This window comes from Elephas maximus, chromosome 3, assembly GCF_024166365.1.
Source record: "Elephas maximus indicus isolate mEleMax1 chromosome 3, mEleMax1 primary haplotype, whole genome shotgun sequence".
NCBI classification, from domain to species: domain Eukaryota; kingdom Metazoa; phylum Chordata; class Mammalia; order Proboscidea; family Elephantidae; genus Elephas; species Elephas maximus.
This window is the reverse complement of record NC_064821.1, coordinates 200,543,821-200,560,709: the sequence shown is the minus strand read 5'-3', so window position 1 is coordinate 200,560,709 and position 16,889 is coordinate 200,543,821. Positions and strand designations below refer to the sequence as shown.

Below are 16,889 nucleotides of genomic sequence, written 5' to 3'. Positions count from 1 at the left end.
TGGGCTGAAAGGAGGTGGGTCTGGGCGAGGCAGGAGACAACAGTCTGGGTGTGTGCGTGTGAGGGTCTGAGGTACTACAAGGGACCCCTCAGGGAATGACCCACCCACTTTGGTCTCATGCTATCCTATTCTTGGCACTGGGTGGGTCCAAACCCTGGAGGTAGAGACAAACATCCTGGAATTTCTGAGGGTACCTCTGACAGAGCCTGTCTGTGTTCTAGTCCCCAGATGCTCAGCTGTAGGCCTAAGTGGAGCAAAGGGGAACAGACCAACCTCAGCTTCTCTGCCAGATTCTTTCCCTCCCCTTCCTGCCCTATCACAGGGCTCAGGTCAGAATTCGGGTTCAGAACTCAGAAGATGCTCCCGGAAAAGGAACCTAGTAATTAATGGCCTGGGGGAGGAGGGAAGAGAGGGGACACTATTTATTTCGTTTACTTCCTCCTTTCTAGTTAATTAGGCCCTTTTAGGGCTCCGGATAGCTGTGGGGTATTGTCCACTCTAATGCGGCAGCATGTGGCAGTTGCTGCCACCAACGGCTCTGCTACTTGTAGGTAAGTCAGAGTCACCCTGACCAAGGGAGAAGCACAAGGTGTCCTGGGTTCAGCAGAGACCTCTTTTCAGGCCAAGGAGGGATGGGGCTCCTCACCACATCCATAGCCCTGGATTTAGCTCTTAAGCTTCTAGGGAAAGCCAGCTGGGAGCTGGAGAGATGAGAACTCTGGGTCTGATTTGGCATAATCAGGAGGCGAAAGGAGACTGTGAGGACTTGGTTACTTCGCCTTTCTGGGCATCAGTTTCCTGAACTGTAAAATGAAGTTGTTGTTGGCTGCCATTGAGTTACCCCCAGCTCATGGCGGCCCCGTGTGTGAAAGAGCAGAAAAGCTCCACAGAGTTTTCTTGGTTATAATTCTTTATAGAGGCAGCTCACCAGGCCTTTCTTCCACAGAGCCATGCATGGGTTCAAACCACCAACCTTTAGGTTAGCAGACAATTGCAAGCCACTTGTGCCACCCAAAACCAAAAGCCAGACTGATTGGCATCAAGTTGATTCCAACTCACAGCGACCCTATAGGACAGAGTAGAGCTGCTGCACAGAGTTTTCAAGGAGCACCTGGTGAATTCAAACTGCCGATCTTTTGGTTGGCAGCCACAGCACTTAACCACTACGCCACCAGGGTTTCCTATAAATTGAAGAGAGTAGACTAAATGTCCCCAAGGCCTGTCTCTTCCATTCTGACATTCCAGACTTCCCCTCCTACAACTTGTAATCCCTACCCTTTCCAGGAGACTTGAGTTGTTCCTGTGGCTTGATTCAGAGAAATTCAACCTGTACTCTTAATTTGCGAGTTTGAACAGGGAGCAAGGAATAAGGGAATGGTGTTGAAAAGAGGAACTTGGGGGGACAGTGGGGAAGGAGGCACAGACATTGGAGACCAGAGGACAGCAGGAGAGGTATCCACTATAAATACACTGATTCTTGGGAACACTGGGCTCCCAGGACAGGGGCAGGAAGAGAATTTAAACTCACTCCACACCCCAGTCACCCTAATAGCTGCTCCTACTCAATATGTCACTTACTCTTTTTTTTTTTTTTTTTTTGCAGTTTCAGCTGGCTGGCAGAGTGGTGAGTTTGCTTCTTGGTCTCAGATCGATAAATTGAGGCACATAGGGTGCAACACAGGAGCTCTGGTGGCACAGTGACTAAACGCTCAGCTGCTAACTGAAAGGCTGACACTTCAAACTCACCAGTCACTCCGTGGGAGAAAATTGCAGCAGTCTGCTTCCGTAAAGATGACAGCCTAGGAAACCTGATGGGGCAGTTCTACCCTGTCTTATAGGGTCACTATGAGTTGGAATCGACTTGATGATAACGGGTTTGGTTTTTGGGTTTTTTTTTTTTTTTTGGTTTTGGTTTTTAGGGAGCAGCAGCTACAGGATATTGGGAACTGCCCATTGCATAGGAAACTGCTAATTTAGGAATGGCCAGTCCTCCTCAAGGTCCAGAGGAGGCCAAAAACTTCCAAGCTTCCAGAATGCTCTAAGACTGAGTCACAGACTCAGGCTGAGTCACTACCTGTGGGTTAGCACATTCTGGCTCATTCTGACTTAGAGTCTCCCTAGGAACACCAATAAAGGGTCTCTTATCCCCCCACCCTCACCCCACCTTCTCTTGGCTCCTTGGCAGATCCCCCAAAGGCTGTGGTGTCCCTAGACCCTCCATGGTACAGGGTGTTGGAGAGGGACAGTGTGACTCTGAAGTGCCAGGGGACCAGCATCCTTGAGGACAATTCCGTACAGTGGTGGCACAATGGGAGCCTCATCTCAAGCCAGTCCTCCAGCTACCTCATCGGAATGGCTAGGGCTAAGGACAGTGGAGTGTACAGATGCAAGACACACCTCACCAAGCCCAGTGACCTAGTACGGCTGGAAGTCCACGTTGGTGAGTCCACAAAGGGGAAGAGGGTAATCATCAAGAAAGGGTGGAACAAGAGGCCCTAAAGAGCTTGGGAAGAGACATAAGATGATGTTCTTTGGGGTTAAAACTGAGATGATCTGTGGTGTCACTGAAATGTATCAGAGTTGTAGTCCTAGCTGTATGGTAGGCTTTATGCAAAATTTCAAAGCCTAGTGCATAATAAAACTAACTTTGTCAGAAGTGGGATTCCAACCCACACCTCCAGGGGAGTTTGGGACCTGAACACAGCGCCTTAGACCGCTCGCTTGGCCATCCTAATAACGGGTTTTGTGTTTTGATTTTTAGTATGTAATAGATATGGGACTGCTGCATTGCACAAGTCCAGGAATCACCATTCACATAAAACGCATACAGTGTAAACGGTGTCATCTGAAAGTCAAGGCACAAAATAGATGCTCAATAAATATTTATTAAATAAATTAATGATTCTGCTTTTAGGACTTCAGTTTCCTTCTCCCTCTCAGACACAATATTCTAAGCTACTTCCCAAATCATCCCAAGTCACCTAGAGTCATATCTATGTCTCTCTCCTGATCATTGTCACTCTAAAACAGGTTTTTAGCATAAATTTAGTAATATGATACCTCTCTCAATGGTATATACATGTTCAACCTGCATGTTAATTACGGAATGAAAGTTTTGTGCACTGTTAACAGAGTCCAGGCATCAGGAACAGGTAGGGGTAGTATTTTTGAGGCAGGAGTCTTTCCTGATATCCCTGAAATCACACCACATAGCCTGGTACCTGCACTGTCACCTTGCAAGCCTGACTCTGCTTCCATGGCTACTCCATTTGTACAATGTGTATGGGTGGATCAAGCCTGAAGGAGATCTTAACGGAGGTGAACCTGCAGCAGAATTCCATGGAATCTGGCCTCTAAGGCTGATCTTTGTGGCTCCTTTGCCTCTGACTGTACCACCCAGGTGTCACGGTTCTCACCTTCTAGAGCTACAAGAAGGAATGTTTAGTATCTAGCTAGGTGAGCCACCTAATAAATAGGGAATTACCATGAGGAAGCAATAGAAGAAGCAAGCCTGGGGTTTATTAGTTTACCTTTACTTGCCACTAGAAACTAGCTTTAGATGTCTGGTTGAAGATGACTGAATTACATAGTCACCATGAGCAGTTGCTTCACCAGGCAAAATCCTGATCATCCTTTGGTACTTATTTCATTAAACTCCTCCTCCGAGAAGTCTTCTTTACTTTCTTTGAGTCAAATTCCTTTGTTTCATTCTATTTGGCCTGCAGTCCTTTGCTCATAGCTTTTTGTAGCTCTAACATATTGTATTGTAATTATTTCTAAGTATGTGTGTTTCTATGTCTAGATCGTAGATTCTTTGAGGCTAGGAACCATGTATCTAGTCAAACAGGCATCTCCAGTCTGCACAATGGCTGGCATATTAGGAACGAATGGACACATGGACATTCACCGAGTCCATGTCAGGACAGATTAGAACAAGAATGTTTGCCAAAGGCCCCAGACTGTATCAAACAGAATCTTATGCTAGTAAAATGAGTCATCTCTCTGTTAAAAATGTAAATGGGTATATAGGCACATAGCTTTTTTTTTTAAATAAATGATATATGTTAATAAGTAATAAAGTTTACCTTCTATTTGGCAAATTTTCCTAATTGAGCATTTTCACCAAAACACATTCTACCAATTTTGTTTAGCATGAGGCAGTAGGTTTTTTAAAATTAGAGTAAATTTTATTTTGTTCTTATTATAAAAGTCATTTGTGTTCAGTTTCAAAACTACATAAAAGTAAAAGGAAGAGAAGTAAAATGACCTGTAGTCCCACCTCCCAGAGAGAAACTCTGTGAATATTTTTTTTTTCTGTGCATATATACTTTTGGTATCTGCCTTTTTAACTTAACATCATTGTTTTAGTCATCTAGTGCTGCTATAACAGAAGTACCACAAGCAGATGGCTTTAACAAAGAGAAGTTTATTCTCTCACAGTAAAGCAGACTAAAAGTCCAAATTCAGGGTGTCAGCTCCAGGGGAAGGTTTTCTCTCTCTTTCAGCCTTCTCATCAATCTTCCCCCAGACTAGGAGCTTCTCTGCACAGGGACCCTGGGTCCAAAGGACACACTCTGCTCCTGGCGCTGCTTTCTTGGTGTTATGAGGTCCCCAACTCTGCTTGCTTCTCTTCCCTTTTATCACTTGAGGGATAAAAGGTGGTGCAGGCCACACCCCAGAGATACTCCCTTTACATTGAATCAGGGAGGTAACCTGTGTAAGGGTGGTGTTACAATCCCACCTTAATCCTTTTAGCATAAAATTACAACCACAAAATGGAGGACAACCACACAATACTGGGAATGATGGCCTAACCAAGTTGATACACACATTTTGGAGGGAACATAATTCAGTCCATGACAATTATCTCATAAATATTTTTCATGCCATTATAATAGTTCTCTGCAATATCACTTTTAGTTATTCTGGTCCCCTCCTGACAATGCTTCATGCTGTCTCTGTGTTGCAGTGGAGTCTGATTACTTGGCGAGACAGTTTTAAGAACTAGTGTCCTGGTGATACAAACACCTTCTCCCTTGAAGGCCACGTCCACTACTGAGGAGAGCCTCACTGACCCCTGTGACCATTCAGAAACCACCAGTTACCCCTGAGCACCTCCAGTCCCACCTTTCTTTCCCCTCCCTGATTTTTACATTTAGTATGGCATAATTTCTGCAGCCACTCCTGTGGCCACCCAGTCACCTTATTCCTGATAGGTTGCTAGCTCTCTTTCAATATTCCTTCTGAAATCTGCCTTTCCTCTAATGAGGCAAATGATTATTTTCAAAATGCAATTTTTACTCTGACTTAAAACTTACCGTGGCTTCTTATTACCCGCCATAACAAATCCAGGTCTGTCATCATCCCCAGTTAGAACACCATCTTCCACCCATCTTACCTAGCCCAAGCCTGTCTTTGCCTTCAATACCCAAAGTAAACCTCTCCAGTTCCACGGAACCTTCCATGATCTCTTCCATGTTTGGCCCACGTATGCATCTATCCCTCTTCCCCCATTAAACAAAAGGTCACAGTGTGATTTGAGTTCTCTTGCAGGGCTCAGTCAGCTTTTTCCCAAAGGAAGCTATGTGGGGATGATTCCCAGTGTGGCTTTCCATTTTCCGCAGGATCTGAGGAGGGTGGTGGGAAGGGGAGCGTTCCCCTCACCAGAGCGCTGCGCTGAGAGTGGAGGCTGTGTCTTTCAGGCTGGGTGTTGCTCCAGGCTGTTCAGCAGGTGTTCCAGGAGGGGGAGAAGATTCAGCTGCAGTGCCACAGCTGGAAAGACAAGCCTTTGCATAAGGTCTCATATTTCCGGAATGGCAGAGCCAAGCAGTTTTCTCATCCGAATCGCAACTTCTACATTTCAAATGCAACACGCAACGACAGTGGCTCCTATTTCTGCAGGGGGCTTATTGGCAAGAGAAATGAGTCTTCAACGTCTTTAAACATCATCGTTCAAGGTGAGAGATGTGCAGCCCTAGAAAGCCTTGTGTGTGGAAGCTTGCCCTCACACAGGAAGGTGAGAGGGGAAGGGATCCTAACTGTCCTATGGACTTCTTTACATGAGGTTCCTGCCTGGTGACCAGCAGAGACCCTGCTGGTCCCTAATTGCTGGGGAGATTTGAGTTCTGTTTCAGCCAGTTCCTAAGGGGCACCTGAGAGGTGTCATTCACTCTGGGACCAAAAAACAAACAAACCCGTTGCTGTCGATTCCAACTCATAGTGACACTAAAGGACAGAGTAGATCTGCCCCATAGGGTTTCCAAGAAGCAGCTGGAGGATTCAAACTGCTGACTATGTGGTTAGCAGCTGAGCTCTTAACCACTGTGCCACCAGGGCTTCCCACTCTGTGACAGCGGGGGCAGAAGCCACATCTCCTTCTCCATAAACGCAGCTGCCCTTCCTCATCCCGTTTAAACCACACCCGCAATGTTCTGTGTCCCTATCAGCAGGCCCATCTTTACCTGCCCTCTTGTCCTTTCCAAGTGTCAAATCTTAGCCAAACTGGGAGGATCTCATCACGCCCTCACAAAGGGCCCAGAACCCAGGTTCTGAGTCGGCTGCTAATTAACTGTGTGACTGTGGATGAGCCACTTAGTCTCTCTGAACTTCAATTTCCTCTTCTGTAACAAAGACAAGCTGACATTTATTGGCCCCTTTTAATGTGCTAGACATGGTGCTAAATGCTTCTTTACATGTACCTAGTTTCACGATTCCAGTGGACCCTCCCAACAACATTGTGAGATAGGTGATATTGATTATTTTACAGACGCAGTAACAGAGGCATGAAAAAAAAAAAAAAAGTATTTATCCCTAAGATCATCCCATGAAAGAGGTGACTACAATTCTACATTTTTAGCCATTAGGTAACATGAAAGAATTGAACAAGCACCAATACCCTATGATAGAATTGTAAATCCCATCAAATCATCTAGGAAACATCTCTAGTTTCTGTAGGTCCAGCCGCCAGGGTTAGAAATCCCCTGACTCTCCGGTTTCACAGACTTCTATCTGTAACTGGTGCCAAGACCTAATCTATGTGTCATGGGGCTTATCGGGTCGCTATGAGTCGGAATTGACTTGAGGCAAAGGGTTTCTTTTTGTTTTAAGGCCTGGGTGGCACAAGCAGTTTGTGGTTGGCCTGCAACCTAAAGGTTGGTAGTACAAACCCACCAAGCTGCTCTGCGGAAGAAAGGCCTGGTGAACTGCTTCCATAACAAATAAAAAACCAAAAGCAAACCCAGTGCCATTGAGTCAATTCCAACTCACAGCGACCCTATAGGACAGAGTAGAACTGCCCCAGAACTTCCATGGAGCACCTGGTGGATTTGAACTGCCGACCTGTTTGTTAGCAACTGTAGCACTTAGCCACTATGCCCATAAATAGCCAAGAAAACACTATGGAGCAGTTCTACCCTGATATGCATGGGGTCACCTGGAGTAGGCATCCACCCAAGGAGGCAATGAGGTTGGTTGGTTGGTTGGGTTGGTTGGGTTGGTAGATTGGTTTGGTTGGTTGGATTGGTTGGGGTGGGTGGTTGGGGTGGTTGGGTTGGGTTGGTGGGTTGGGTTGGTGGGTGGGTGGGTGGGAGAGTTGGTTGGTGGGTTGGTTGGTGGTCGATACACATCTTTTGAGACTTTAACGAAACCATTTGCATTAAAATAATTTCATTACAATTTAAATTGAAAGTAAATACTGTCAGATGGCTCAAGAAAGAGAGCAAATGATAAAGCAAATGGAGCAAAAATGTAAACAATTAGGGAATCTAAGTAAAGCATATATGGGAGTTCTTTATATTATTCTAGTAATTTCTTTTATAAGTTTGAAATTATATCCAAATTAAAACATTAAAGAAATTGAAAGTAAAAACTCACTGTAACGTTACCAGTTTATAGACAAGAGCAAAGAATGACTTGAAAATAACAATATTAAAGAATTTGAGGATGCAAATGAACAAATTCTGCCTCTTTCCCTTTTATGTTATTAGTCACTGAGTCTCAGTAAAGAAATACTATCAATTTTCTGCCTGTGAGTAGCAAACTTCAATGGTTCACTTTTTTAAAAGATTTTCTTTAGTGATAATGAGCAACATGGGGTGAAAACAATGACCATAATTTTGAGGCACAAGAGGACATTACTGAATTAATAATGTTCTTACACAAACTTAAACTTTGGCAACTTTCATAATTTTACACATGACCCAGCTACAACCTAGCTTATTCCAACTTGCCCTGTCACATCCCTCCACCAAACGAGAACAAGCTTTTGCTAAATGTTTGATGAGCTGTGCTCTGCTCAAGTAAAGATTAAGATCAGAAGTCAGTGGAGAAGTGGGAGGATGCAAAGGCCTCCCCCACCATTCCCTAAAACCTGTCCCTTGGTGGGTGTTAGGAAGGCTCCTCACTGAGGGCCTCACTGTTTATGCCAAAATTTCACCTTAATGCCTGTCGTTTTTCTTATCCCTCTGCCTCTCCTTCTAGGTCCAGCAGGTCCATCCATCTCTCCATCTTGGCACCAAGTCTTTTTCTACCTGCTGACGGGTTTGCTGTTTGCAGTGGATACGGGCCTGTATTTCTTTATGCAGAGAAACCTTCGAAGCTTAATGGAGGACTGGAGGAATCACAAAGTCAAACGGAACCAGGACTCTCAGGGCAAATGACCCCTCATCCCATGGGGTAATAGCAGCAGTAGCAGCAGCAGCATCTCTGGGCCTCTCTCTATATTCACAACCCCATCAGCTCCAAAAGTCATATCTGAAAGCAGCTGGAGAAATACACCTCAGAGTCTAGCCTGAAGGCGCTTAACCCAACCTTCTATTTTCTCTTGGTTTCCAACGAAAGAAAGGGCCTGTGATCTTCAGGAACAAACAGCGGAGCCCCAGTAAGTAGCTGTGTTCCCAGGAATTGAGGTCTCAGAGCTAAACAGACATTTTCTCTGTCCCTAGCATTCCTTCACAGCAAAGCAACAACATGGGCTCCAGATGGGGTATAAACATTGTTCAAAAAAATAAATGGATAAGTAGATAAGTGAATTCATGGTTGAGGCAGGGCCACCTGGTCAGTTGGTCTGGATCTACTGCTCCAGGGTTGGTTGCTTTCAGGCTATCCCAAATCTCCCTCCAGTCAGAGTGTAGGGACTGCTGGAGTCTAGGAGAAACACCAGAACCAACAAAGAAGCTGACCGAGAAAGGGTAGGGCAGTCCAGGATAAACCAGGGAGGTCCCCCAGGCCCAGAGATAAGGCTGTCTTCCTAGAACACCAACCATGGTTGAAGTAACAGGAAATCACAGGGGTGACGTAGAATTAAGTTTGCAGGGGAGTCCCTATCAGAACTGTAATGTTCTTTGCGTATAGAATAAGGAACCCTTTAATGTTCTTCATTATATTAAAAGTGTTGTGAGTAGAAAAGGGACTGGGATTGGGAATGTGGGGGTATGGGGGACGTTTGGAAAAGCAAGCACAGAAAAAATGGTGTCCAAAGGAAGGAGCACAGCATTGCTTTCTCAAGTTAAGCTATGTGAACAGAGGAGAGCTCAGGTTTTGAGCTGAGAAAGTATGACGAGAAAGCATCACAACTGTACAGGAATGAATGGACAGGGAGTGAAGATTTTTTTTTTCCTTTGGTTAGAGTAGTAAGAATTATAAATCATAAATTATATATAATCTGTAATTATCAATTACAGGCATTATAAAACCAGCTTTACTGCTACAGTATCTAACTTGAGTATAGCTTTGCTCTGGTCATCTATGCAACAAATGTTGGATCATCATGACTGAATATATACTGAAGTCCACTGAGTTACATTATGAAATTCTGAAATCCCTCAGCATGTCAGCAACAGTCGGGTGGGTATGGAGAAGGCAATCGTTGTTGATGGAAGAAAATTATAGCTATCTCTTTCTGTTTTAGAAGCTTTAAGCAGAACACTTGTTGATTTTAATAAAGCATTTTAGAAGATCTTGCGTGTCACTCTCAGACAGAACATGGAAAAACCATGGTGATGAAACATGACTGAAAAGGTCCTTTTTTTCTTCTCATTGCCCAAAACTCTATCAGAGATTTGTTTGGGCTGATGGGTATCCTAGTCATTTAGTGCTGCTGTAACAGAAATACCACAAGTAGATGGCTTTAACAAAGAGAAATTTATTCTCTCACAGTATAGCAGACTAACAAGTCCAAATTCAGGGCATTAGCTCCAGGGGAAGGCTTTTTCTCTCTGTCGGCTCTGAAGGAGGGTCCTTGTCATCAATCTTCCCCTGGCTGAGGAGCTTCTCAGCACAGGGATCCTGGGTCCAAAGGACTCACACTCCTGCTTTTCTTTCTTGGTGGTATGAGGACCCGTACTCTCTGCTCGCTTCACTTTCCTTTCATTTCTTGTAAGACAAAAGGCGGTGCAGATCACACCCCAGGGAAACTCCCTTTACAGTGGATCAGGGATGTCACTTTAGTAAGGATGTTACAATCCCACCCTAATCCTCTTTAATGTAATCTAATCTGTCCTCGTTAACCACAGCCAGAGACTGGGATTTACAACACATAGGAAAGGCATATCAGATGACAAAATGGTGGACAATCACACCATACTGGGAATTATGGCCTAGCCAAATCAATACACATATTTTTGGGGGACACGATTCAATCCACGACAATGGGAAAGCCTTCTTTTTCTTAGCAACCATTTTACAACTGGTATGATTTAGCCAGCTTGCTTTTCAAAGCTCGCTGAAACAACTGAGTGAAGGGGAATTTTTATGGGTGAGAGGGTGAGTAAAAATTAGAGGTAAGGTTTAGAGCATGGTAAAAGATCCCTGGTGGTGCAATGGTTAAGCACTCAGCTGCTAACCGAATCCACCAGCCAGTCTGCAGGAGAAATATGTGGCAGCCTGATTCCTTAAAGATTACAGCCTTGGAAACCCTGTGGGATAGTTCTATTCTGTCCTGTAGGATCGCTATGAGTTGGGACTCAATGGCAACAGGTTTAGTTTGGTTTGGTTTTAGAGAAGGCACAGCTAGACAGAATGCTGGTTGTAGGGTCCTAGGCAGAGGTATACGGACAGCTTGGTGTATGAATATTGGATGAGATTCAGATGCTAGATAAGTACATTTAGATACACTGGACATCCAACTCACATTTATTTAGTACCTACAATGCGCCAAGCTTGAGTTTAGATGGTGAGGATATCAAAATGAACAACGCAGTGTCACTCCGTCAAGGAGCTTTCTTTTTTGTGAGAAAACAGGTCCATGGGGAGAGAGTGGAAGAAAGAAAGGGCTGCAGAGAAGAGGCCTAATTCTTGGTGTGGCCACCAAAGGTCCAGGGACAAAGATTCAATGTCCAAGAAAGCACTTTGGTTCTCTTGGAATCTAAAACATTAGTGAGGGAGAGAGTTCAGGAGCCAGATCATGAAGGCCATTGCCTTCCAAGTTGAAGAAACTGTACCAGACTCTGCCAGCTATTGAGAAATTTAAGCAGGGGAACGGATCCTTCTGGTTTGCATTTTAGGACTCTTTGGAAGGTACTTGGAGGATGGATGAAAGGGGATAACTGAATACAGGAAACCAGCTAGGTTGGTTAGGTAATTATAACAGCAACCCCAGGAGAAGTAATGAGGAAGAAAGACCGCAGCAGTGAGGCTACAGAGAAAGCTATATAGGAGGCAGGAGTGGTTTCACTAGCGTTGCTGTCACCCAGGGTGGTAACTCATGCTCTCACTTCCCCTATGGACCTCCTCCCCTACCAGCCCATAAAAAAAAAAAAAAAAAAAAAATTTTTTTTACCAGCCCATACAGAATCCTTAATAATTTCTTTCACTAATGTTACTTATAAACCGTAACTCCCATATATTACTCCTTTAATTACTTCGTTCTCAAAAAAGTTATTGATATAGGGTCACAAATACCAATTACCATACTATTATAGCTAAAACACCAGGAAAATTTGACAAAAATCAGCGACTATGAAAACAACGTCATGCGCGGACAAAACCGCATGATTTGAAGCATCATTGTAATTGGGTAATAATGTGAGCTCTGGCTGGAGCCCATTGGAAGGTTCAAAAAGTAATTTAGCATATTAGCATAGTTTTAGGACTAGGTAGATTGATACACATAAGCTTGGCTTAGAAAAAGGGTCGCTATGAGTCAGAATTGACTCGACGGCAATGTTTTGTTTTGTTTTGGCTTACAAAAAATGTTTTTGTTGTTATAGCTAACAAGGATATTTTTATAAAAATAATAAATTTCTGCTGAAACGCTGCACAAAAAATTTATGTATAGTCATTATGGTGTCACCCCCCTCTAACAGTGTCACACGGTGCAGTCCACACCCCGCGTACCCTTCTAGTGACGCCACTGGAAGGCAGACTTTCAGTGAGCGTACTGTGACTAAGGACCAGGTGTAGTCCCAGCTTCCGGACAAGGTGCCATTTCGTACAAAGACAAGTCAGGTGCAGGTTTTGTAGGAAAGATTTTAAAATTCATCTTCAGATTATTAGCACTTACTTCCTTTAGTCAGTAAATTTTCTGAACACCTCAGTTTTATGATGCAATTCTAATGGAACCAAAAATTGAGTAGCTGAAACTTTTACTACTAATTGCAACCCTAATCGCGCTGACCAAATGCTTCAAAACGCCTAGAAAAATACCTAGAATGACCGCATGCTGTGAAGAGAAGTGAAAACCGCCAAGAACTGAGGCCAGTGGCCAGAGCTTCCGGAGGCTAATAAAGAAGGCAGTGCATAGCTCGCAGAACATGTTTACCAGTAGCCGGGTCAAAAGCGACCACTCCCGTCCCTGGGTGGGCTCGAACCACCAACCTTTCGGTTAACAGCCGAACGCGCTAACCGATTGCGCCACAGAGACTGGCTCGGAAAGCCTTTCCTCCCAGGTTCATTCATTGAAGCAGCTCGTAGCTTTCTCTTAGCCGAGTTTGGCTTTTGGGAGGCTTGCGTAGGAACTGTCACCTTTCCACTCAGCACGCCGCGGTCGGTAGCCCCGAGAAAGGCGGGTCTTTTTCCCGTCTCAGATAGTACTTAGCTTCCACCCAGAGCAGGCTGAGAAAGGGGAAGCAGAAAAGGATGAATGAACGAAGAGTCTCTGGGGACTCCAAAACGGATGCTCTCCGTGGGTTTGGGAGTTCAGCTGGTTTTGCTCAGAGATGTGTGTCAGTAAATTCTTTTGGAAAAATAAGTTTTAAATATATATATACATATGTATACTTGTGTGGGTACTCATAATAAGTTTATTATTATGCAAATTAAAAATAGTGTATCACGTGTCCAATCAAGTGCACCAAAATGCAGTTGTGTACGTAAGGGAGTCTCACATAACAAAATTAGTCTTCGACACCAGCGGTTTTGAAAGGTTTCTGCTAACACATTAGGTACCCAGACAGAATTTATAAATGCCTGTTACTTAAGAACTTTCGCACTGACATATCCTGATAAAAACATCTGCAGGACAGAGATCCTTTATTCCACCGTCACTGACCCAGGGATCCTCTTCGGTCCTGGCCCTAAGGTTTGGCACCTCTCTGTTCCCTGGGCTCCAGGGCCCCCAGACGGTCCAGTTTAGCTCTTCTCTCTGTTCATGAGCTGTTTAACAGCCACGCGCTTCCTGAGTCACATCACCTCCACCCCAGCCAAACCCAACCTATCTACCACACCCAGTTCTTTGCCGACACCCAGGCACACACATGCAGCTATTTTCCACATCGCTCAAGTCTCTGGACTCCTTGTAGCCTCCACCCAGGACCTCATTCTTCTTTCTGTACCCCATCTTCTAATCAGTGGACTCCAGTTCAGGTGTGGTTCAGTTTTCACTGACTTTCAGTGAAATGAGAAAACAAATACGCACAAACATAAACATGCATTGCACAAATTATATATGTGTTATATATTAAAAATGTCTATTCTAATGGACCACATCGACCACTGCCTCCACCAGACTGAGTCCAGTACAACTAGATGGTCCCCGGCTACCACCACTGACTGCTCTGACAAGGATCACTACAGAGGGTCCTGCACAGAGCTGGAGAAAAATGCAGAACAAAATTCTAACTCAAAGATAAGAACCGGACTTGCTGGCCTGACAGAGACTGGAGAAACCCAGAGAGTATGGCTCCCAGACACTCCTTCGGCTCAGTGATGACGTCACTCCTGAGGTTCACCCATCAGTCAAAGATTGAACAGGCTCATGGAAAAAAACAAGACAAAAGGGGCGCACCAGCCCTGGGGCAGGGACTGGAAGGCAGGAGGGAACAGGAAAGCTGGTAATAGTGAATCCAGGTTGAGAAGGGAGAGTGTTGAAATCCTGTGGGGTTGTTAACCAGTGTCATAGAACAATGTGTGTACTAACTGATGAAAAACTAGTTTGTTCCATAAATCTTCATCTAAAGTACAATAAAGTACCAAAAAAAAGTCTGTATATTCAGCATGTTTACCAACTGACTTTTCAACTGAAATTACGTTCCTTACAACTTTAAATTTTGTTTTTAAATGTCCTTTATAAAACAAAATTATGGTGAGGGTAGCTGATAGTAGTTGTGATTGTGGTTGTTTTATTATTTCCTAACTTGGCAAAATAAAAAGCTAGCAATTTAACTCAGAATCCATTACATACAATAACTTTTTAAATATCTCATATATTTGGAAACTTTTAAGTATTTAATTTTAAATAATTAATGGATCATAGAGAAATCAAATGGAAATGAAAAGATACTTAGAATTGAGTAGCAATAAAAATACAACATACCAGAATTGTGGAATGCTCAAGGCTTCACGTGTGCACTTGGGAAAAAGAATAATGCACCAGCCATCAATGTTTAGCAGACATATGAAACAGTATTTTCTATTACATAAATCTGTTAAAAGAAAAAAAAAAAAACTTGTGGTGTACAACTAATCCTGTTACACTGAGAAACAAGTATAGCTGGTAACTATTCCGATTAGTCAGTGCCACCCCAGTTAACTCCTAGTGAGAAGAATCATCTGGGCTCTCTTTTTGGCTCTTCTAGAGACCCCAGAAGACCACCACCCACTCCTTTGCTGGCAACAGGCAACTCCAGGGGGCCACTTCCGGGCAAGACCCTCAAGGCCTCCCAACATGCAGGCCTAATTTAAACCAGACTACTGCAGTTCCTAAATATAAGCCCCTGTCTATACAGGCATGTTTCCCAGGACAGTGTGGCCTGGACATTCTAGTTGGCAAGTGGCCAGTGTCAATCTGGCTCCCCAAGACTATGCTACCCACTACCAGCCAGTAGTCCCCTGGAATCACCCTTGCTTGTAGCCACTTGTGGGAACTGCAGCCTCCACGGACCTGTGGTAGCAAGAGAGTCAGGGAATAATGGAGAGAGCAGGCAGGCAATAATAGGTCACATTGAAGGCACTGGCCTAGTAGTGCGGCCTCTACTGGCCCTGTTGGCCCTCCTATGACAGGATGGAGGCTGTGGGGTGGATGGGACCATAGAGAAGTCTGGGGCTAAGGAATGGTTGAGGTACAGGTGGCCCTTTTTCTCATGCCTGTTGAATTCCACGTCCATATTATGGGACAAGATTTCTTAAACCCCAAACATTTTCCCACCATGAGGATTAGCCACCTTCTTTTAGCAATAAAAAGTATAATTAATGCTTGCTCATTGCCAGGCATCATTCTAAACATACATTAACTAATTGGAGAACTGTAATTATCACCATTACCCCCTTTTACAGACGAGGAAATTGAGACAGATAGCCAAGAATCAAACAGAAAGCATAACAACAGAGCCCGTACTCTCAACCACCACACTGTGTTGCTGCCATCCAGCCTGAATGGGTGAGTTAAGCCTAGTTATGTATGTCATTCCACTAAATGATTTTGGTGCCTTAGTGCATATCTAAAACCTTCAGACAATACTTTAAAAGGTTAGAAAAAATCTTAATACAATGCCATTAGTTCAACCAAAAATGACAAAGGATTCAACATCATAAACACCATGTTAGGAAAAATGTTCTACTTATTGAGACTGCAAGTTACCTCATGACTCTCAACTTACTGGGGAAGCGATTAGAGGAACTTGATGCACCCCTGTCCCAGAACAGGACTCAGGCAGAGGCATCATTTAGCTAATAACAGCTGTATCAAACAAAAGATTGCATCAACAATTTTTTAAAATCAATAACTTGGAGATAATTTAAAAGATTTGACATACTGTAAAATGGAAGGAAGACAGTAGTAGCATCAGAACATGTCTAACTTCAGGAGAGATAATGTGAAATATCCAACTTCCCTATGAGGTGTGGTCAGACATACCTCCACTCTCCAAACTTTCTACCAGTTCTGACACCAGCCATCCCTCTTCTCCTCTGAGTTCCGTAATCCATTGCAATTGCCACACAGAACTCACAAACCATATTTACAGTTAAAGGGTTTATTAAAGAACAGGGTACACCTCAGGATCAGGGAGCATGCAAGCAAAGTCTCCCTTCTTCAGTGCAGGACAGCTCTCTCAGCTCCTCTCGGCCATGCAGGCCTCCTCTCAGCCCCATCAAGACAGACTCCTCTTGACCCTGCTGTCTGTCTCCACTAGCTCTGTCACTGAGCTCCTTCTGGGCCTCTGGCTGTCTTCAGTGTTACAATCCTTGACCTGTGTTAAAGCTGTTTTATGAGATTCCTTGTTTCCTCTCTGTGCTTCTTCTCTTCTTTCTTTCTTTCTTCTACATCTTCCTACTGCTTCTCTTCCTGCCTCTTTCTGTCTGAAAAATCTCACTGTGGTTGGCTGCATATATACACAACTCCTTGTCAGTTTCAAGGCACGGCCCCTTCTAGTGGGGACGCAAATTGACCAATTCCCTCTGAGTAGGCCACAGATATTTCGTTTTCATAGTAGGCTATAGTCACCTCATTTGCAGAG

At 44.0% G+C, this 16,889-nt stretch overlaps 1 protein-coding gene and 1 non-coding gene across 2 annotated transcripts; one reads left to right on the top strand and one right to left on the bottom strand.

The window, feature by feature from the left end:
• The first annotated feature begins 464 nt into the window (after positions 1-464).
• Positions 465-9,197, top strand: LOC126073885 (low affinity immunoglobulin gamma Fc region receptor III-A-like). Its single transcript, XM_049881072.1, has 5 exons — positions 465-551; positions 1,604-1,624; positions 2,186-2,440; positions 5,703-5,957; positions 8,479-9,197. The coding sequence occupies exons 1-5, from the start codon at positions 512-514 to the stop codon at positions 8,655-8,657; spliced, it is 750 nt and encodes a 249-aa protein (XP_049737029.1). The 5' UTR covers positions 465-511; the 3' UTR covers positions 8,658-9,197.
• Positions 9,198-12,785: 3,588 nt separating this feature from the next.
• On the bottom strand, positions 12,786-12,859 carry TRNAN-GUU (transfer RNA asparagine (anticodon GUU)). The gene has a single exon. It is a non-coding gene; the product is annotated as a tRNA-Asn (tRNA).
• Between the last annotated feature and the right edge of the window lie 4,030 nt (positions 12,860-16,889).

Coding starts and splice junctions, on each gene's coding strand:
- LOC126073885 (XM_049881072.1), top strand. CDS start 512: ATGTGGCAGTTGCTGCCACCAACGGCTCTGCTACTTGTAG. Junction 2,441..5,702: donor ACGGCTGGAAGTCCACGTTG/GTGAGTCCACAA, acceptor TGTGTCTTTCAG/GCTGGGTGTTGCTCCAGGCT. Junction 5,958..8,478: donor TTTAAACATCATCGTTCAAG/GTGAGAGATGTG, acceptor CTCTCCTTCTAG/GTCCAGCAGGTCCATCCATC.